The sequence below is a fragment of the Aedes albopictus genome, chromosome 1 (genome assembly GCF_035046485.1).
Source record: "Aedes albopictus strain Foshan chromosome 1, AalbF5, whole genome shotgun sequence".
Lineage (NCBI taxonomy): Eukaryota > Metazoa > Arthropoda > Insecta > Diptera > Culicidae > Aedes > Aedes albopictus.
This window is the reverse complement of record NC_085136.1, coordinates 118,608,024-118,629,758: the sequence shown is the minus strand read 5'-3', so window position 1 is coordinate 118,629,758 and position 21,735 is coordinate 118,608,024. Positions and strand designations below refer to the sequence as shown.

General features: G+C 47.0%; 1 protein-coding gene across 1 annotated transcript in view; it reads left to right on the top strand.

Moving 5' to 3' along the window:
• Positions 1-21,735, top strand: part of LOC109402233 (endoplasmic reticulum resident protein 44) — a 44,592-nt gene that overhangs the window by 16,419 nt on the left and 6,438 nt on the right. The window contains exons 2-6 of the mRNA XM_019674872.3: positions 1,326-1,401; positions 1,472-1,563; positions 1,631-2,024; positions 2,090-2,356; positions 2,423-2,621. Of these exons, the coding sequence (XP_019530417.2) occupies positions 1,326-1,401; positions 1,472-1,563; positions 1,631-2,024; positions 2,090-2,356; positions 2,423-2,621 (1,028 nt within the window). The remainder of the gene's footprint in view (positions 1-1,325; positions 1,402-1,471; positions 1,564-1,630; positions 2,025-2,089; positions 2,357-2,422; positions 2,622-21,735) is intronic.

The window sequence follows — 21,735 nt, the reverse complement described above, 5'->3', positions numbered from 1 at the left end:
GGGAGATAAGGTAGTATTTGACCAACGAATGGAACCGGTTTGCATACTCCACTACTCATCCACTTATTACGCACTGGTGGGGATAGTCTTAGACTGACTGTACGTATGTCAATGGTTACTCTTCCATGATTGATCTGAAGTGATATAAATTGTTCTGAGATCCAACTGAGTAAGGAATGAGACACTCCAGTTATTCTCAAGGTGCAATTTAAGCAGCTCATACGTTTTGGATCAATACCGGCGCCGGCAAAGTCCTTACAGTCAGTTTAGTAGGGGAAGGTTGCTACTACTAGAGTTCGAGAGCACTCTGCGTCCCCACAAATAGCACAGATGGGGTATTTGTTAGTAGAGTAAGATGTGAGATCCGGGAGTCACCTTCGGTGATGCGATACTTGGATTGGGGATATGTTTAGGTGATTGTTTGTATAACTTGTAAGCATTAAGTTCTAGTCGCCTTGTTTCAGTTCCTATTTTTCACAAATTTTACATACAAAATGGTATGAACATAGTTAGTAGCGTGGTTCAAAAAATCGTTTTTGCTCCACACCGCTTATTCGATTCCTAACCAGATTACATGCCTTCTCCCAAAATTTGAGCTCATTTGGTTGAAAACTGAGACTGCACAAGCCCTTTAAAGTTTGTATGGGAATTACTATGGGAAAAGGATGTTTTTCATTTAATCAACCCTAGCATTTCCCCAAGTGCCCTAGTGGGTTAGTCAATTATTGGTAAGTCTAGGCTACTCTATCAGCTACAACTTTGCCGAAGACCGCATTCAAATCGGACGCCTCATTAATTAGTTATCGATTTGTATCCAACTAGACAAACTTTAACAGTGATCCTCCAGCTTCCCAGCAGGCAACATTGCTGCATATGGCGCCATAGATAGCACACTAAAATCATGGCTACTATGTTTCACTGCAAAATGCAAGATTTCGAATCTGGATAAAAATCGGTAACTAATTAATGAGGCGTCCGATTTGAATGCGGTCTTCGGCAAAATTGTAGCTGATAGAGTAGCCTAGGATTACCAAGGGTTAACTAATCCACTAGAGCACTTGGGGAAATGCTACGGTGGATTGAATGAAAAACATCGTTTTCCCATAGTAATTCCCATACAAACTTTGAAGGGCTTGTGCAGTCTCAGTTTTCAACCAAATGAGCTCAAATTTTGGGAGAAGGCATGCAATCTGGTTAGGAATCGAATAAGCGGTGTGGAGCAAAAACGATTTTTTGAACCACGCTAATAGTTAGGTGCCGCAACAGGTTATGAATCGAGAAGAATAGCTCTGAAACGGGTTTGTTGTTGTGTCTTATCTTTGCAGGTTGTTTATGTATTCTACAACCCCACCGACAGTGGAGCGGTGCAGCTCAACAGCGAGAATCTTGATATGACTTTAGGTAGGTTACACTGTTATCATCCTTCTAGATAGGTTCAACTTTATCGCTCACTTCCCTATTTGTATTACAGCTTCTAATGAATTAGTATTTATCAATTTCTACGCCGAGTGGTGTAGATTCAGCAATATTCTGCAGCCAATTTTCGACGAAGCGGCAGATAAGGTAAGAATGATTGACCTTATAACCGTTATCAGTTACTAATCTTTATGCGCTTCGTCTCTCCTCCTAGGTGAAAGAAGTCTTTCCCGACGGAGGTCGGGTCGTGATGGGCAAGGTCGATTGCGACCGGGAATCGTCGGTGGCGTCTCGGTTTCACATCTCCAAGTACCCCACGCTCAAAATCATCCGCAACGGGCAGCCGACGAAGCGGGAATACCGCGGAGCGCGAACCGTCGAAGCCTTCACCGAGTTCGTGAAGAAACAGCTGGAGGATCCCATCAAGGAGTTCCATCACTTGAAGGACCTGGAGAAACTGGACACCAAGAAGCGGGTCGTGGTCGGATACTTTGACCGACGGGATATGCCCGAGTACAACATGTTCCGACGGGTGGCCACGAATCTCAAGGAGGACTGCGTTTTCGAGGCCGGCTTCGGTGACACCGTTTCGGCTATGCATCCGCCAGGTATGACGATCCTGATCGTATTTAGTTAACGATGAATCTTAATTTTCGTCCCTTGTTGTCGACAGGGCATCCAATCATCGTGTTCCGACCGGATGTGGCCGTTTCGGACGCCAACGATGAAACCTTCACCGGCAACATGAACAACTTTGACGAGCTGAACATTTGGGTTCAGGAGAAGTGCGTGCCACTGGTGCGCGAAATCACCTTCGAGAACGCCGAGGAACTGACGGAGGAAGGTCTGCCGTTCCTGATTCTGTTCCACGCGCCGGACGATTTCCAGTCGATCAAGGACTACAAGGCTGTAATCGAAACGCAGCTGATTTCGGAGAAACGTTAGTTGGATGAAATCACAATCGACTCAACCTATAGAAAGTTATCTAATTCTGTTCTGATTTCAGAAAACATCAATTTCCTGACGGCCGATGGCAAGCGTTTCGCACATCCGTTGCATCATCTGGGCAAGAGCCAGTCGGATCTGCCGCTGATTGCGATTGACTCCTTCCGGCACATGTATCTGTTCCCGAGCTTCAAGGATATGTACGCCCCGGGCAAGCTGAAGCAGTTCTTGAGTGATCTCTACAGTGGAAAGCTGCATCGGTGAGTATATTTTTAGATGGTAATGATAACGTGCTGCGAAGAGGATCTCGACGAGTTCCTTGACAGGAAACATAACGTGCATAAGGACATCAAGGATCTGTAGGGCTTGGGCCAATCGGATGAGTACGTAATTCGTTGCTACTATGTCTGCACGATAAAGTTCGTCAGATTAGGAATGCTAGAAATGTTCAACGAGAGATGCTCTTGCTCTGCGAACCAGTTTCATTTGAACAAGCTCACAGAAGTCAACATTACTGACTTCATCGACACCAATGAACAGCGGTTGAGTGCTCTTGCCAAACGAATGCAACATTATGGAAAATGTTCGAAGCGGAAGGAGCAAAACCAGATGTTCAAAACAAACGAAAGACGGAAAGTCTTTCGAAGATTGACGACGTTACACAGTTTTGGTCAATCTTTGGGAGAGCCCTGTCCAGCACAGCGACGATGAGATGTTGTTGGCACAAGAAGAATGATAGTGTAATGAAGTTGGTGACAATTCCTGGTACATATATCGAACTACCTGGTATACCAGGAATTAGACTGCATCAGCACCCAATTTCGTGCCTCAATGTTGGTATAAAAAAAAACTCACGACTATCTACGGGTGGCAAGCGGAATGCTTCAACATGGTACAAGTGTTACCAAGGGTATTATTTATCTGCTGCCAATGGACCAACACAGCTGATATTGCAAAGTACAGACCACTAGCATGCCTTTCGAGTCTGTACAAAGTGCTTTTGTAGGTACACTAACACTGCAATGTCAAATAAAGTGATGACCGAAGAACATAAGGGGTGTCACAAAAATACGCAAGGCTGCGAAGACCAGATCATCGCAGTAATTGTGGGTCAAGCCACCGATAAACAGAGGATCTTGAGCATGGCATAGATGGCACATATTTCCCAAATGGAGGAGAACGTGCCTCTTGAGCCGACCTACTGATGGCATAGACCATAGATTGACTACAAGGAAGCGTACGTCTCAGTACCGCACTCGTACTTTCTCATGATACTGCAGTTTTACATGATATACGGGAACGTCATCAGGCTTATGCAGCGCGTGATGAGAATGTGGGCCCTTATCGACGGAAAAGCTGTATTTCGGTTCACATCTCTCAGCATTAAAAGGAAGATACCTATTCCAAAGCGATACCTTTACCTAGTCCACTATGGTTCTGCCTTGCCATGAATTACCTTAACAGAGCACTCAACCAATACAACTGTGGCTATCAATTGAAAAGTGGGAGAAATTTCCAGTCCTTCTTTATAGACGACCTGAAGTAGTTTGCGAAAACAGTACAGAGGCTGCATCAACTATCACACCTTATGACGGTATCCAGAAACAACATCCGGATGAAGTTTGCAATTGACAATGGGCCTTTTCATTTGACGTCTTAAATCAGCTGATTGTTCGGGCGTTTGACAGTTCTTCTATGAAGATGACACGTTCTTGTTAGCAGCTGTTGTTCAAGCTTTGTAAACAAATGCATGCACGGATCTGTCACATGAAAAGGCCTATTGCTGGTCTTCGCTAAAGTAAGGTACAGTAGACGTTCGATAACTGCAACATGTTTACGTTTCAGTTAGCAAACAAAATTCGATAACTGCAACGTCAGATAGGTGTCAACAACCCATCAATTGACGTTAAATGAACGAAAATTTCATTCGATTGTTCATTTGGGCTAACTTGGCGCACCGTTTTGACGGATAGCGGTGCGATAACTGCAAATTTGTTGCACTTACCGGACTTGCAGTTAAAAAGCATTGCAGTTAAACCGTTTGCACCGACCGAACGTCTACTGTAGTGGATGTCAGCTATTTACGCGTCAACGAAACGCACAAATACATGCAATTTAAAAGTGTTCGCCACACAGCGATCAACAATCAAGAAGTTGCAGGACATACGTTCTTGCTTCGTGTCAAATGTGTTCTGAGAAGCTTTCTGTCAGTCGGAAATAAGGTAAAGGCGATCAACACGTTTGCTCTGCCCCTGTTAACCTACAGCTTTAGGCTGGTAAATTTACCACTTAAGTGGATCAAGATTGATCTCGAGGTGTTAAAACGATTGTTACGCACCGTCATCTTTGCTGGGTTCAAGTACATAGTGGACGTCAGATGTTTCTGCTCAGATGTTCAGATAGATTCGAATATGGTTGAAGGATGACGTCGCTGGAAAGATTGGGCGTTACCCGCCTGAACGGAAGTGTAACATCTCCCAAACCATGGGAGATCGAAGAGGGGAAATCATCACAGAGGATACGGGCGATATAAAGAACACGTCTGGTTAGGCCGATAGTCACGGAATAACTCATCCATATATTTTATTTATTCTGATCGGCTTATTCAAAACCTATACTTATGTCGAATTCGTTTATTTGCACCGCCTGCACCGCTTTGCCACCGGGTGTAACAAACTTGCACCGAAACCGTTCGTTTATTCGCAGTTACTGTTCTGTTTTGACACCCGATTGGCACCGGTGCAAGAAAATGCTACACCCAGTTTGAGCGCGGTGTAGTAGGTACAAAGCTAGTTTTACCAATACATGCATATCGCTGAACTTGTATCGTGGTTTTGTTTTGGTAGGAATGATGATTTTCTCTTCGGCATTAGGTAAACAGTTTTCTTGGATATTCGTTTATTTTGAGATGTTTTAATTTCCAAACAGCAAATTTGTGCGTTTAAAAATTATTTAAACTTGATCGATGATTAACACGTCTGTCAACTTCTGAGGAATCTTAAAAATTTATCGGTAACATGAAATTTCAAAGATAATCAAAATAATCAAAGATCAAACATCAAATTTCAACGTATATTTTTCCCACCACTTTTTTTTTTATTATCGCAAATATGTGGATTACTTTTAATGATTTTAATCATTAGAAATTTCTGTCGCATGGTGATCTATGATGTATGAAAAAAAATACGTATTAAAGTGTTGATAAGTCCAGAATAGAATATTTATTATTTGTCTTTATTCAAGAGGCTTTCAACCAAATGGTTGGTTCACCTCCTAGAATAGAATAAAAATCTATTAATTCAAATTGGACTGAAATATTACTGAAGTAACATTTCGTAGGTACAAACAGTTTCAAAAACCGTAAATTCTATTTTTTTTCCTTACAACAAATATTGAATTTTGAATTACATTGAAAGTCAAACAAATGTCACTAAAGGATGGTTAATGCGTTTTTAATATTTATTTATTTATTTCTATTGAACTGCCTTTAAATTTGTGCACGTAGTTTGTTTACAATTGAATGTTAGCATATTTTTTTTATTGGGCAACGGAAATTGTTAAATTCTAAAAAGTAGCTTTTAATTGAAAAATTATGATATTACAAGAAATTGAAGAAGATAAATAATGTAGGAGTGTAAAACATTGGATAACAATTTTCAAGTAACATTTAACATTACAAGTTTATCATGTACAAGAGGATTACTGAAAACTTTTAAAATTGTTCAATTGTATATAGAAAGTAAAAAATAAAAATAATTTTGTTCATCCCGGAAATCATGAAAACGTTTTTTTTATATCCTTTATTGTTTTCTTTGACGCGCTCACGCGCTCTTACTAATACCATCATAAGATGTCAACAAATTGCACCGAAACCGTTCGTTTTTCCGGTGTCAATTGCTACACCGGTGCAGTGCACCGTCGGGAATAAACGAATTCGACATTATACATATGTTGTACCGTAAAATGGGGTAACTTTGATAGTTTTTCTGCGAATTTTCTTAATATTTTTCACATGTAACAATAATTCACCAAGTTTTATATTTTTAAAACAAGTACTGACGTATTAGTTATCAATTGCAATTGAAAGATTCGATCATTTGAAATATTTTAGGTGACCTTTAGTTTTCCATATGAGCGAGAATCAGATTTTCATTTTGGGGTAGCTTTGATAATGCCCTGAAAAACACATCAAATCTCAAAAAATAATCACAGATTGAAATCTTAGGAGTATGAACATGATGAGAGAAGCCTTGTGGAATATATCAGATATCAAAACATTGATTTTTACTAAACTCTACATATAAAAATGTGTTTGTGGAGTACTGAGTGAAAAACACAGTGAATTTAGTCATAAAAAATCATTATCTTTGTAAAAATATATGTTTAACGGTACATCAACATATGATTACATGCTATACATGGTGAGTTCTCTTATTTTTTGGGTTGTTTTATTAAAAAAAAATTGAACAAACACTGATTTATCCACATGATATTACAAGGGCATTGCATACTTATAGGCGTTTATCAATGTATGGAGATTTATGTCTCAATTTACAAAACTGCTTCCATTTCGTAAAAACAAACTTTGTTAAGTGATTCAAGGCCAGATTTGGAATCTTCTATGATGATTCTAACGAGAATAAGAGTCCATTTATTGCAAAAATAGTTGAAACGAAGTCGTATAGCAGATTGTTTGAAAGGGTTGACAAATGACAAAAAAATTAGCAATTTTTATTTTCTCTCCAAAAAGTTGTATTTAAGCTAGGTTTTAATGAAAATACGTCTAAGATCTTTCATATGTATAGAACTTTCATATGTATAGAATTGATCTACGTTTGCCTTTTTCTTAACTGGTTGAAGGAATCATAGTTATAAGATAAACTATACAATGCCTGTCGCACTATCAAAGTTGCCCGCATTATCAAAGATACCCCGTTTTACGGTATCTCATTTGGAGCACGTTCACCGTCCGGATACTACAGGAAGCAACTATTCAAGTTGGAAATTCAAGATCGAGCTATAGCTGATTAGTGAGGATCTCTGAGAGTACATGACCGGAATCTGCCCAGGAGAAACGCAAACTAACGAAGCCGTAGAAGCAGCATGGAAGAAGGGAAATCAGAAGGCCAGAGCTACAATTAGTCTTCTGGCCGGCGACAACCAAAGGAAGCTGATTCAAGACACTACCACGTCGAATGAAGTCTGGGAGAGCCTCAGAAGAAACTTTGAGTGCATCACTACTAACGTCGAAGATTTCCATCCTCAAAAAATTGTGCGATATGCGTTACACTGATGGCAAGGATATCGAGAAGCACATCACGGAGATGCAAGATCTCTTCGAGCGGCTTTTGATGACGGGCCAGGTACTGGACGCGAATTCGCAGGTAACGATGGTCCTCAGAAGCGTGTCTAACTCTTTCAACCCCCTAACGACGGCTCTGGAAAGCCGGTCGGATGCCGAGCTGACGTTCGATCTTGTGAAGGTGAAATTAGCAAGTGAAGCAGTTCCGGAGGAGCGCAGTTGGTGTTGAAGGCAGGTATGAAGAAGCAGACCATTTGCCATCACTGCCACAAGGCCGTACACAAGCTAAAGGATATGTCGTTTGCTGACGCAGGACCGGGAAGAAGAAACTCGGAAGAACGAAGTTACAAAGTTGGAGGACCGAGGCGAATGTAAAAGAACGAGGAGTCTTGAGGAGTACGCATTCATGGTCAAGGTCTGCGGTAGCTCGGATTTGTGGGTGATTGATTTCGGAACAACTTCACACATGGCGGCCAGCAAGGAGTGCTTCGAATCGTTGGATATGAGCCTCACCGATGACGTCGTGCTGGCAAGTTGGACCAAGACGAAATGTGCTGGCAAAGGTATTTTTTTTTTCCTTCTAAACCATAGGGGGATAAATCTGCTCATCAGACACCCTAACAGGAAGGTTAGGGTAGTGTGGGGATGAGGCCGTCTTCTACAATGCCGGTAGAAGCCAGGACTACTCTCTCCTCGACCCACTAAAACACATTCCTATGGTCGCCAAACCCTACGTCTCTCCGGAACCACCAAGAAGGTATTGCTTCAGAGAGGGGCTAGTGCATATCGCACCCTCAAGGTTAGCTGCCGTAGCCTAGCAGCAACGAACATCGATGACTCGCACTGGAGAGTCCATCACGATAGCATGCTGGCGCTTAGCCAGTTTCCCGAGTGGTCCTCGCCACTCCCTTTGTCCTCGGAAGGCGGGCAGGGTCAACCCCGCCCGCGCCCTACTGCTGAGCGGACATCAAGAACTGATGCCCACATGCAACCCGATCTGACCTGCTGAAGGCAAGGGTATCACTACCCTTCAGGCCTTATCAGCTGCATCCGTAGGTTGCAGACAGCAGGGTCTCACCTACCCCGACCCTTGCCGGGGACCCCTTTCCAACCGCGGGCTCAGATCCAACCCAGTAGACTGACGCCACGACAGCACCGCTACCGGGACTTCCTCTCCGCGGCCACTTAATCGCTGTAAGGGTCGATCTCGACCGCAGGGCACCGGTATGACCTACGAAGCCGACTTCGAACCCCTGGACCACCTCTTGTACTGCATCTGGACTAGCCATTCTCCGAGTCCACGCGCCACCTCCTTTGTAGCTCCCAGACGATATGGGTGATAGCCGTTGAAACGGCATTCCAGCTAATCTCATCCCTACACATTCTCTGGACCAAGTTGTCCGGATTTGTGTCCTCCCCGCATGTGGCAAGCATGCGGTCACGCATTGTGCGAAAACGCGGGCACACGAACAAAACGTGTTCCGCCGTTTCCTCTAAACCATTGCACACTGGGCATTCGGGAGAATCCGCATGCCCGAAACGGTGTAGATACTGTCGGAAGCAACCATGACCTGTAAGGACCTGTGTCAGGTGGAATGAAACTTCCCCATGGCGCCTATTAATCCAACTATCTACCCTCGGTATCAACCTATGGGTCCACCTTCCTTTGGTGGAACTGTCCCACGCGCGCTGCCATTTGACCATAGAGGCCATCCTGACAGTCTTGCGTATGCCTCTTGTGCCGCGCATTTCGAAGCACTCCATATCCTCACTGATAAGAATGCTGATGGGCACCATACCAGTAATGACACAGAGAGCGTCGTGTGACACGGTACGGTACGCGCTTGCAACCCTCAGACACATAAGCCTGTAAGTACTTTTCAGCTTCCGTCGGTAGCATTCAGTACTTAGCGCGGTACCCCACGCCGGGCCGCCATACCTAAGTATGGACGTAGCAACACTAGCCAGAAGCTTGCGCTTACTGGCGTACACCGCTGAGCTATTGGACATCATCCGGGACAGTGCCGCAATAGCTGTGGAGGCTCTTTTACAGGCATAATCGACGTGGCTACCGAAGGTAAGCTTATCGTCGATCATCACGCCCAAGTGCTTGACAGAGCGCTTCGACAGGATAGTGCACTCTCCTACACTGATCTCCGTCTGCTGCGCCGACTGCATGTTGTTAACAACCGTCACCTCTGTCTTGTGGTGAGCCAGCTCCAGTTTTCTGGACCGCATCCACGCCTCCACAATCTTGATCGAGTGGTCGGTAGTCAACTTCACCTCCTCGATCGTTTCACCGTAGACTTCGAGCGTAATATCGTCGGCAAATCCGACAATCACCACTCCCACTGGGTACTCTAACCTCAACACCTCGTCGTACATGACATTCCATAACACCGGACCCAGGATGAAACCTTGCGGGACTCCTGAGGTTATGTGAAAGCACTTCCGACCCACCTCCGTGTCGTATACTAGTACGCGATTCTGGAAGTAGCTTCCGAGAATCTTATACAAGTACTCCGGTATCCCCAGACGCAAGAGCGCATCAGCAATAGCAGCCCAACTGGCGCTATTAAATGCATTCCTTACATCCAGAGTCACTACCCCGCAAAAGCGAATTCCCCTCCTCTTAGGCTCGAGTGCTTTCTCGGCGGTTTTTGTAACCGACAAGATAGCGTCTACGGTGGACCTCCCCTTCCGGAAGCCATACTGGTTGCTCGAGAGACCATTTACGCCCTCAGTGAACTTCAACATTCTATTGAGGATGATCTTTTCGAGCACCTTCCCCGCCGTGTCAATCAAGCATATTGGTCTATATGCCGACGGGTCTCCGGGTGGTTTCCCCGCCTTTGGCAATAGTACCAGGCTCTGCCTCTTCCAAGCTTCTGGGAAAACTCCCTCGTCCAGGCATTTCTGCATAGCAGACCTGAACATCTCGGGAGCTTCTGCAAGAGCTACTTTTAAGGCCAGGTTCGGAACTCCGTCCGGACCTGGGGCCTTACCTACGCTAAGGGACTTAGCTATCCCCGCAAGTTCCACATCGGTGACCATTTCCTCATCGCCAGCCCCAGTCCCCGACTGTCCTACGAAAGGAGGCCAAGGACTAGGATCATGACGCGGAAAAAGTCCTCCAATGATCCCCTCCAACATCTCTGGAGATTGCTCTGTAGGAGCCATCACACCTCTCGTCTTGGCCATAACGATCCTGTAGGCATCACCCCACGGGTTCGTATTGGCACTCTGACAGAGACCCTCAAAGCAGGCCTTTTTGCTTGCTCTTATCTCGGTCTTGAGCGCGGCTTTTGCAGCGGCGAACACCACCCGCCGTTCGTTTCGCTCTTCCTCTGATCGTGCTCGCTGCATCCGCCGCCTAGCCCGTAGGCAGGCGCGGCGCAGGTCCGCAATCGCGTCGGTCCACCAGTAAGCCGGTGGCCTCCCATTTCTAGGGTGGACTCTCCTAGGCATGGTCGCATCACACGCACGTGAGAGCACCGCTACCAGCTCGTCGCCGTCTAAACCGAGTAAGTTTCGCTCACGGCGGAGCGCTTCCCTAAATACCTCTTCGTCGAAGTATGATGTCTTCCACCTACGAGGGCTTGGCCTTGGCCTAGCCGCCTCTTCTTCTATCCGCTGTCTGCTGTTGTTGTAGTCGATACTGTAGCGAACCGCCAGGTGGTCGCTGTGAGTGTAGCCATCATCTACTCTCCAGTTCGAACTACTTGTTAGGCCAGGACTACAAAAGGTCACGTCAATAATTGACTCCGCTCCGTTTCGACTATAGGTACTCTTGGTACCGACGTTAGCCAAGTCGACATCTAAGATGGCCAGTGTTTCTAGCAGGATCTGACCCCGCTGGTTCGTGAAACGGCTTCCCCATTCCACAGCCCAGGCATTAAAGTCACCCGCTATTACCACCGGCCTTCGCCCTGTTAGCACGGTCGTTAAGCGGTCCAGCATTTGCGTGAACCGCTCGATCGGCCACCGCGGAGGCGCATAACAGCTACAGAAGAAGACCCCGTTTACTTTGGCGACCACGAAGCCCTCATAGGTAGTAGACACCAACTCCTGCACGGGGTATTTACCCGTCGTCCATATCGCCGCCATTTTCCTGGTCCCGTCCGAGGCCCAGTTGCCGTTGCCGGCGGGTACTCGGTATGGGTCCGAAATGATGGCGATATCCGTCTCCCACTCAGAAACCGCCTGACAAAGCAGTTGCTGAGCCGCATCACAGTGGTTCAGGTTCAGCTGCGTTACCTGCACTGTGATTTGTTGCTCACTGCGGCTTTCTTAAAGGCCGGGCACCCTGGACCACCCATCGCATGTCTGTTTTTCGAGGTTTTCCCGGTACAGATCATGCAGATGGGCGGACTCGTGCAGCTTTGGGCCTTATGACCTTCAGCGCCGCATCGCCTACACAGTTTGCGCCTGTCGGGGCCTTTGCAGTCCCACGACTTGTGTCCTGGTTCCAGACACCTGAAGCAAACCTCAGGTGGCTCGTGGAATGTCAGGTGACAAACACACCAGCCCACCTTAATACTCCCTACTTTAACGGACTTTTTAACATCCGCCACAGGTAGCTGAACCAGAGCTATCTGTGTCCCTGCTGGCCCCTTCCGCAGCCTGACGGCTGTGGCGGCCACCTGAACATCGCACTGTTGCCGCAGTGCCGTGACGAGCTCTTCCGCTTCGGTGATCTCGTCTAGGTCTTTGACCTTCAGAGTCGCCTCATGCGTAAGAGCCCTCACCTCCACTCCATCTCCAAGGACCTCTTCTGCCAGCCTCTTGTAGGCGGCGCCCTTGTGATCCTTCTGACGCTTAAGCTCCAGGATCATTTCGCCCGTACGAGTACGTCTGATACTGCGTACGTCGGCTCCAAGACCCTCGAGCTTGGCGTCGCACCTCATCGCCTTCAAGACGTCCGAGTATTTCGACTGTTCGGTCTTGATGACGATAGCGTCACCTTTTTCGCGCCTGGCACCTGCCTTCCTACGCCTTGGCTTGGCGACCTGCACTTCTACCTGCGGATTCCCCTTCTTCTTCCTCTTCCGCTCTACCTTTGTCCAAGGAGGGTCCTCTCCTTGGATCGCCCTGCTCTGCGGCTGCTGAGGGCCCACCATTGGTCGCAACCCCTTGTTCCCATCATTCCGGGACGGGCCGGCCTTTTCAGGCCCACCCTTCCCAGCTTTCCGGGAACCCTGGCTGGGGTCCGACTTTCCAGCGTTACCACCGGCTTTCGGGGTTATTATACGCCTGGCCTTGCGGGCGCCGCCAGACAGCTCCTCACCTGACGGCTGCCTCGCCCGCTTCTGCGAATGCTTGTCGCTTTTGTCGCGAGCATTCGCTTCCACTCTCTTCGGACTACCCGCGAAGGAGAAGGCCTCCGTTTGTGTAAACTTAGAAGCTTTCTCCTTTGCGGGTTCCGCCGCTGCTGCAGCCAGCAACGCAACCGCGTGCTCCTGCTTGGCATTATCGACAGACGCCCTAAGCCGAAGCAAGGCCGTTTTCAGGTCCTTGCTTATATTCGACTTAGTTGTCGCAAAGTCGATAATTTTGCCGAGCTGCTGCTCAGCTACCTCAAATGCGGGCCGTCCTTTTTCTGCAACTTGGCTGATGGCCCTCAGCAACCATGCTCCGTCCATGACCTCCGCCGGCTGGCTTGCCGTGGAGTGGACAGGAGCTCCCACGCTTGAGCTGCGTAAGCAGCTTCCAGCACCTGACTCCTCGCTTCTCCTTGTCGGAGACCTCTACAACCCGCTTCTTGCGAAGGGGTTGATCGCACCGCTACTTCCACCTAAGTTATTTGATTTTGAATTCTTGCTCATTGTTCCCACGAGTTGCACGAGAAATAATGTCCACCACGCCAGAGCTCTGCATTAACGCGGTAAGGGACAGCATACTGTGGGGGGTGCCCAGGTACCCCACAGGCTCCGTTAAAGATCGAGCATCTTTTTCACCCCCTCGATCACTCATTCCTCGGCACGGGTCGCTTTTTTTTTTTTTTTACTTATTCGTTTATTTGGAAGGCTCGGGCGCCACATGGGCATAACTGAGCCGAAATCTTTTGTTTTTACATTTATTTTACATTTTACAATTTATTACTGCCTTAAGACTATGTTAGTTTGGGAAGCCGAAGTACTCGCGGCTGTTTCGAGGTTAAGGATTGAAAAAAAAAAATAAAAATAAAATTGGGAAGGACGGGTTTATGGGTTTAAAACTAAATTATTTGCTAACTTATACTAAAAACATTGATGGGACAAATTGTCCATATCTGAAACGGAACCAAAAAGAAAGGACTTTATTGGTAGACAATAGAGATGGGAAAACTGATTCAATTTTGAGAGTGAATCGCTCCCGATTCGCTCTCAAAAAAGAGTCGACTCTTTTGATCGATTCAGTAACTCATTTTCGGGATTTGAAGAGAAATGTCGATTCTCGATATGAGCCGACTCCTGTTCGTACAAATCTACCTGGTTTTCGATGAAATTCACTTGCATGGTACGCACATTGACAATATGCACTAACGTCTAGTATAACGTAGTGAAATGCTTGATTCGCAGGTTTTCGTTTATTTAACCGAAGAATCGAATCACTGTTGCGAGCCGGCCACATATTATAAGTATGAAAAATATTGGCAAAGACTGCGATGCTCTTCGTCAAATCATTATTAAGTACGAAGTCATACTCTTTTCGTAATCGTAATGAACGTCAGCGATTCGTAACTCTTTTGAAAAGAGTCAAGGTTCACTCACTCGGTTTCGCGAATCGATTCTTTGAGTCGATTCGCGAGTGAGTTGCCCATGTCTAGTAGACAACGACAAGAAGAGGACAAACGGAAGGGGGCGACGACAGACAGGGTCGAACAACAAAACCAAAAGGCAGACAACGAAAACAAGGAACGTACTACATCAAACTCTTACATCAACACGTTTCAAAAACTGGTAAATCAGGTTCATGTATTCCAAATCAAGTCCTGCCAACACTTCTCTAACGGGTTTCTGTTGTTTTCCTCGGACCCGGAGAATTTCATGCAGCTCAGATCTGACCTCACGATACTCATCGCATCCCCACACGACATGTTCGATATCCTGGTAAGCCACGCCACAGACACAGAGATTGCTTTCTGAGAGCCCAATACGGAAGGTATGTGCATTCAACAAATAGTGGTTGGACATCAGCCGACACATTACACGAATGAAATCGCGGCCTAAATCCAACCCTTTGAACCATGGCTTCTTCGACACCTGTGGAATGATGGAGTGCAACCATCTACCCATCTCTCCATCTCTCCATTTGTGTTGCCAGCTGATCAAGGTCTCCTGACGGGCCAATGCAAAAAATTCGTCGAAGGCGATTTGACGCTCGTAAATATCGCCTCCGCTAGCGCCCACCTTTTCGTAAAGGAAATTTCCTTGACTTCCTTGGGCATAGAGTATCTTCGTGCCTGCCACACGATATACACATGCAAAATGGTCATTGGCAGAGGAAGCTCTCAGTTAAAAACTGTGGAAGTGCTTATAGAACACTAAGCTGAGAAGCAGGCTTTGTCCCAATGAGGACGTTACGCCAAGAAGAGAGAGAGAGAGAGTAGCGCCCACCTTAGCCAGAGAGTCCGCTTTCTCATTGCCCGGAATTGAGCAATGTGAAGGGACCCAAGCTATGGTGATGATGTATGAGCGTTTGGACAAAGCACTCAAGACTTGGCGTATTCCATTCAGGAAGTACGCTGAGTGCTTCATCGGTTTCATTGACCGAACAGCCTCCAGAGAGCTAAGACTGTCGGTAAAAATGAAGTAGTGCTCAGGTGGAAGAGTGCGAATGTACTCTAAGGTGTAGTATATAGCCGCTAGCTCAGCAACGTATACCGAACATGGCTTTTGAAGCATGTAGGTGGCGCTATGAAATTCGTTGTAGACACCGAAACCACTCGAATCATCGGTTTTCGAACCGTCTGTGAAGAACTGTCTGTCCCCGCTAACATGCCCGAACTTACTTGCAAAGATCTGTGGAATACCTACGGAACGAAAAGATTCCGGAATACCGGTGATCTCCTCCTTCATAGAGAGATCAAAATCCACTGAGGAGCTGTCGAAGTTTGAGAAGTTGTCACGATTGGTGTTAACCGGAGATGGGCTTACCTCCAGCGTCATGTACCAGTAGTACACACTCATAAAACGAGTTTGAGGGTTCTGTTCGAGCAACTTTTCGAAATTTTCTATGACCAATGGATTCACAACCTCGCATCGGATGAGGAACCGGAACGATAACTCCGCAAAGCGGTCTGTCAGAGGCTGTACGCCAGCGAGTACCTCTAAACTCATAGTGTGAGTTGAGTTCATGCAACCTAACGCGATCCGAAGACAACGGTACTGAACCCGTTGAAGCTTCAGCAAGTGTGTTTTCGCCGCGGATTGAAAACAGAAGCTACCGTATTCTAAAACCGACAGAATGGTTGTTTGGTACAGCCTGATCAGATCTTCCGGATGTGCTCCCCACCATGTTCCGGTAATAGTTCGCATAAAGTTGATTCGCTTTTGGCATTTCTGTATCAGATACACAATGTGCTTCCCCCAGGTGCATTTGGAGTCGAACCAGACGCCGAGATATTGAGAAGACATGCTATGAGTGATTGTCTTACCCATCAGATGGAGCGGAAACTTTGCCGGTTTGTGTTTTTTAGAAAAGACAACCATCTCAGTTTTCTCCGGAGAGAATTCGATACCCAGCTTGAGAGCCCAAGTAGACAAATTGTCCAAAGTATCCTGTAGTGGTCCTTGCAGATCGACTGCTATTGATCCCGTTATAGAAACAACACAGTCATCCGCAAGCTGTCTTAACGTGCAATTTTCCATGAGACAATCATCTATGTCTCTAACATAAAAATTGTAAAGAAGGGGGCTAAGACATGAACCCTGGGGGAGACCCATGTAGCTAATTCGTGAAACTGTCAAGTCGCCATGAGCAAAACTCATCTGCTTCTCAAACAGCAAATTATACAAAAAGTTGTTCAAAATTGGTGAAAGGCCACTTTCGTGTAGTTTGTCGGAGAGAACATCGACACAAACTGAATCAAAAGCTCCCTTAATATCCAAAAACACTGAGCCCATTTGCTGTTTTTGAGCAAAGGCAAGCTGAATTTCTGAAGAAAGCAACGCAAGACAGTCGTTCGTTCCTTTGCCTCTGCGGAAACCAAATTGTGTATCAGACAACATGCCATTCGATTCAACCCATTTGTCCAGTCGAAAGAGAATCATCTTCTCCAACAACTTCCGTAGACAAGACAACATCGCGATTGGACGGTACGAATTATGATCCGACGCGGGTTTCCCGGGTTTTTGAATAGCTATCACTCTCACTTGCCTCCAATCATCCGGAATGATGTTGTTATCCAGGAACTGATTGAACAAGTTCAACAAGCGCCTCTTAGCGACGTCGGGGAGGTTTTTAAGCAAGTTGAACTTAATGCGATCCATTCCTGGAGCGGAATTGTTACATGAAAGAAGAGCAAGTGAGAATTCAACCATCGAAAACGGCCTATCCATGTCGTCCCTATCCTCGGAAACATCACGAATTATTCGCTCCACGGGTACGGAATCTGGACAAACTTTTTTTGCGAACTTGAGAATTCACCGAGGAGAGCTTTCTCGATCCTCGTTTACCGACGACGCGTTACGCATTCTTCTCCCGACGTTCCAAAGAGTTCTCATTGATGTCTCGCGCGATAAACCCTCGACGAACCGACGCCAGTAACCGCTTTTCTTCGCCTTGATCAAGTTCTTAAACTTGCCTTCAAGGGCAGTGTACCGCTTGAAGTTTTCGACCGAACCGCGTTTCCGAAACTCTTTGAACGCAGCGGATTTCTCGCGATAGATTTCTGTACACTCGCTATCCCACCACGGATTGGGGGGTTTCCTGCGAACCGACGGACCTGGAACTGGCCGACGTTGTGCCTGAAGCGCGCTACTGATGATCAGTTCTGATAGAAACTGATACTCTTCCCGCGGTGGAAGAATTTCTACCAATTGCTCACCGTCGATAATTGCTTCCGCGTACTTTCCCCAGTCAATGTGTTTCGTGAGGTCGTAGGAAATGTCGATAGATGGAGGTTGACGTGAACCATTGGAAATAGAAACAACGATCGGAAGGTGATCACTACCATGGGGATCCTGGATAACCTTCCATGTACACTCCAGCGATAGTGAGCTCGAACAAATTGAGAGGTCTAATCGGCTGTCTCTAGGACGGCCATCTTTAGCTGGAGGTGCCACTCGCGTAACTTCTCCGGTGTTCAAAATTGTCATGTTGAAGTCGTCGCAGAGGTCATATATCAAAGTTGAACGGCTGTCATCGTACAGTTCCCCCCAGCCTGTACCATGGGAGTTGAAATCCCCCATGAGCAGCCGTGGCTCAGGCATAACCGAGCAGATGTGGGCGAGATCCCTGCGAGATATCGCAGTTCTCGGTGGAAGATATATGGAGGCAACACTGAGGGTTTTACCTCGGATAGTCACCTCACATGCGACGGCTTCGATGCCTGTCATCGGTTGAAAATCGACTCTGTAAAATGAGTGCTGCTTTTTGATCCCTAAAAGCACCCCTCCGTACGAGTCGGACCGATCAAGACGGATAATGTTGAAATCGGAAAAAGGTAAGGTTACATCGGGTGTCAGCCATGTTTCGGATAGCGCAAAAACATCGCATTGTAAATTGAGCATGAGCATGAGCATGAGCATAGATGACCGCACAATTCGTAGTTGCTACTCCGTGATTGACCAGAGCAATCGAAATTGTACAAGGAACCAATGAATAGGGCTTGGGACTAGCTTACTATTCTCAATGTACACAGGTCGAGAGCTCTCAACTTTAATAAGGTCAATAACGGCGCCGGCCACGTCCTTACGGTCATCGAGGATGGAAGGGAATGTTAGTAAGACAAACGTTGTTAAAAAGACCGCGAATCGCTGCATCTCCACGTTTGTCTCAGGAAGGAATTTTTTGTTAGTAGGGTAAGGTACATTGTCAGTCCGGGAGTCACCTATGGTTGGTGATATGATTTGACAATGGATCAATATACACAAACCGCCGTTAACAACCGACCACTTTTCGACGCAAGAACTAGCCAAAAAGAAAATTCTATCGCGCGTCTCCACTCCACTAGGGAGCAGAAACCTTTAGTCTATTCCACACAGAAATACACTGAACGCGACTCACTTGTCGGCGCCCGGATTTTTTCTCGACCGGCGAACCCGAACTAACATTTTTCACTCTTTTGTGTAAATGCAAAAAATGAAAGAAAATATTTATTATCAACTAAAAGTGTATTGGAAACTAGCACCGAAGGGAAGCGAAAAATTCGGAACCGACTCAACCACGGCGCGCGCACACTCGTCCCGTCGTCGGAGCCCCGCAGAGAGAAGAGAAAAAAAAAAAAATCGCAAAAATCTAGCAAAGCCAGCGCGCGAAGCTTTGCTGCTGCCGAACTACCGCACACTACTGGCTGCTTGGCGTCCCGTCGTCGGTGCCCCGCAGAGAAGAAAAACAAATCGCAAAAATCTAGCAAAGCGAGCGCGCGAAACTTTGCTGCTGCCGAACTACCGCACACTGACACTACTGACTGCTTGGCGTCCCGTCGTCGGTGCCCCGCAGAGAAGAAAAACAAATCGCAAAAAACTAGCAAAACGAGCGCGCGAAGCTTTGCTGCTGCCGAACTACCGCACACTACTGGCTGCTTGGCTTCCCGTCGTCGGTGCCCCGCAGAGAAGAAAAACAAATCGCAAAAATCTAGCAAAGCGAGCGCGCGAAGCTTTGCTGCTGCCGAACTACCGCACACTACTGGCTGCTTGGCGTCCCGTCGTCGGTGCCCCGCAGAGAAGAAAAACAAATCGCAAAAATCTAGCAAAGCGAGCGCGCGAAGCTTTGCTGCTGCCGAATATAGATAGTAGAGTAAACATAGATCCGCTAAGATGAATCCGTTGTATCCAAACGAACTGTCAAAATCTGTATCCAAACGAGCATGACGTCACGATTTGGACAACATCAATGGAACGCATGACGTCATATTCAATCGTCGCACTTTTGAAGATTACTACTTACACGCTTGAAACATTTTAGTCAGCGGTGTCCGCGGATCTATGTTTACTCTACTATCTATACTGCCGAACTACCGCACACTACTGGCTGCTTGGCTTCCCGTCGTCGGTGCCCCGCAGAGAAGAAAAACAAATCGCAAAAATCTAGCAAAGCGAGCGCGCGAAACTTTGCTGCTGCCGAACTACCGCACACTACTGGCTGCTTGGCGTCCCGTCGTCGGTGCCCCGCAGAGAAGAAAAACAAATCGCAAAAATCTAGCAAAGCGAGCGCGCGAAACTTTGCTGCTGCCGAACTACCGCACACTACTGGCTGCTTGGCGTCCCGTCGTCGGTGCCCCGCAGAGAAGAAAAACAAATCGCAAAAATCTAGCAAAGCGAGCGCGCGAAGCTTTGCTGCTGCCGAACTACCGCACACTACTGGCTGCTTGGCGTCCCGTCGTCGGTGCCCCGCAGAGAAGAAAAACAAATCGCAAAAATCTAGCAAAGCGAGCGCGCGAAACTTTGCTGCTGCCGAACTACCGCACACTACTGGCTGCTTGGCGTCCCGTCGTCGGTGCCCCGCAGAGAAGAAAAACAAATCGCAAAAATCTAGCAAAGCGAGCGCGCGAAACTTTGCTGCTGCCGAACTACCGCACACTACTGGCTGCTTGGCGTCCCGTCGTCGGTGCCCCGCAGAGAAGAAAAACAAATCGCAAAAATCTAGCAAAGCGAGCGCGCGAAGCTTTGCTGCTGCCGAACTACCGCACACTACTGGCTGCTTGGCTTCCCGTCGTCGGTGCCCTGCAGAGAAGAAAAACAAATCGCAAAAATCTAGCAAAGCGAGCGCGCGAAGCTTTGCTGCTGCCGAACTACCGCACACTACTGGCTGCTTGGCGTCCCGTCGTCGGTGCCCCGCAAAGAAGAAAAACAAATCGCAAAAATCTAGCAAAGCGAGCGCGCGAAACTTTGCTGCTGCCGAACTACCGCACACTGACACTACTGACTCACATCGCATTGTAAATTGTTAACTAAAAACTTGAAAGCGTCTAATTTTGGTACGTGTGTAGCACACGTGTGTAGCACGTAGTGTAGCACAGAAATCATATCTTCGACCTCGGTGATTAAATTAGCCATCGAAAGATACGAATGTCGCAAGGAGGGGCATTTTAGAAGCCAACTGCTTCAAAAGAGGAGACACACAAGGAAGAAGTGCTTTGACAATGCTCTTCACTGAGTCAGAAGCATTAAAGAAGTTAAGGATGATGTCTACGATGCCAGAAAGCGTGAACATCGGAGCACCAAGGGGTTGTTCCTGGTTCTCCGAATGCTGTCCCTCTGGCTGAGAAGTCGAAAAAATTGGGCATCTGGGATTTTTGATGTTCCCGGGAGCGAAGGAAAGTCTCGTTCATCTTGGATTTTGAATCCAGGAGGTGAACGTTTGGCGCCTTTCTTAACACTCTTAGAATTTGCCACGGTGGGTTGGGGGTCACTGCTAGGCAGATTCCGAGGTTTTTTGGTGGGTCTCTGGAGCCTCACCCGTTTCCTCGTTTCACCCTTAAAAACAAAGGGAACCCCGTCCCCGACCTCAGAGTCAGAGCCCTGATCATCGAGAGACAAAGACGAGTAGATGTTGCGTGATTCAACGACCGGAGCAGCTTGTCTCAGCATTTCGGCGTAGCTTCGCCTTGAACGCTGCTGCAACGATCGTTTTTGATGTTGTTTTCGCTGTATGTACTTCGGGCAAACATTGAGATCGTGTGGACGGTCGCTACCACAATAAACACACTTGGGCGGCGTTTTACACGCACCGTCTACATGTCTCTCCCCGCATGTTGCACAGCGAGGTTTATTGCTGCAGTACTGGGCGGTGTGGCCCAGCTGCTTGCAATTGATGCAATTCATTACCTTCGGTACATACAGCCTCACAGGTAGCCGAAGTTTGCCAATCACCAGCAGATCTGGTAATGCAGATCCGGAGAAGGTCACACAAAATTCTTCAGATGG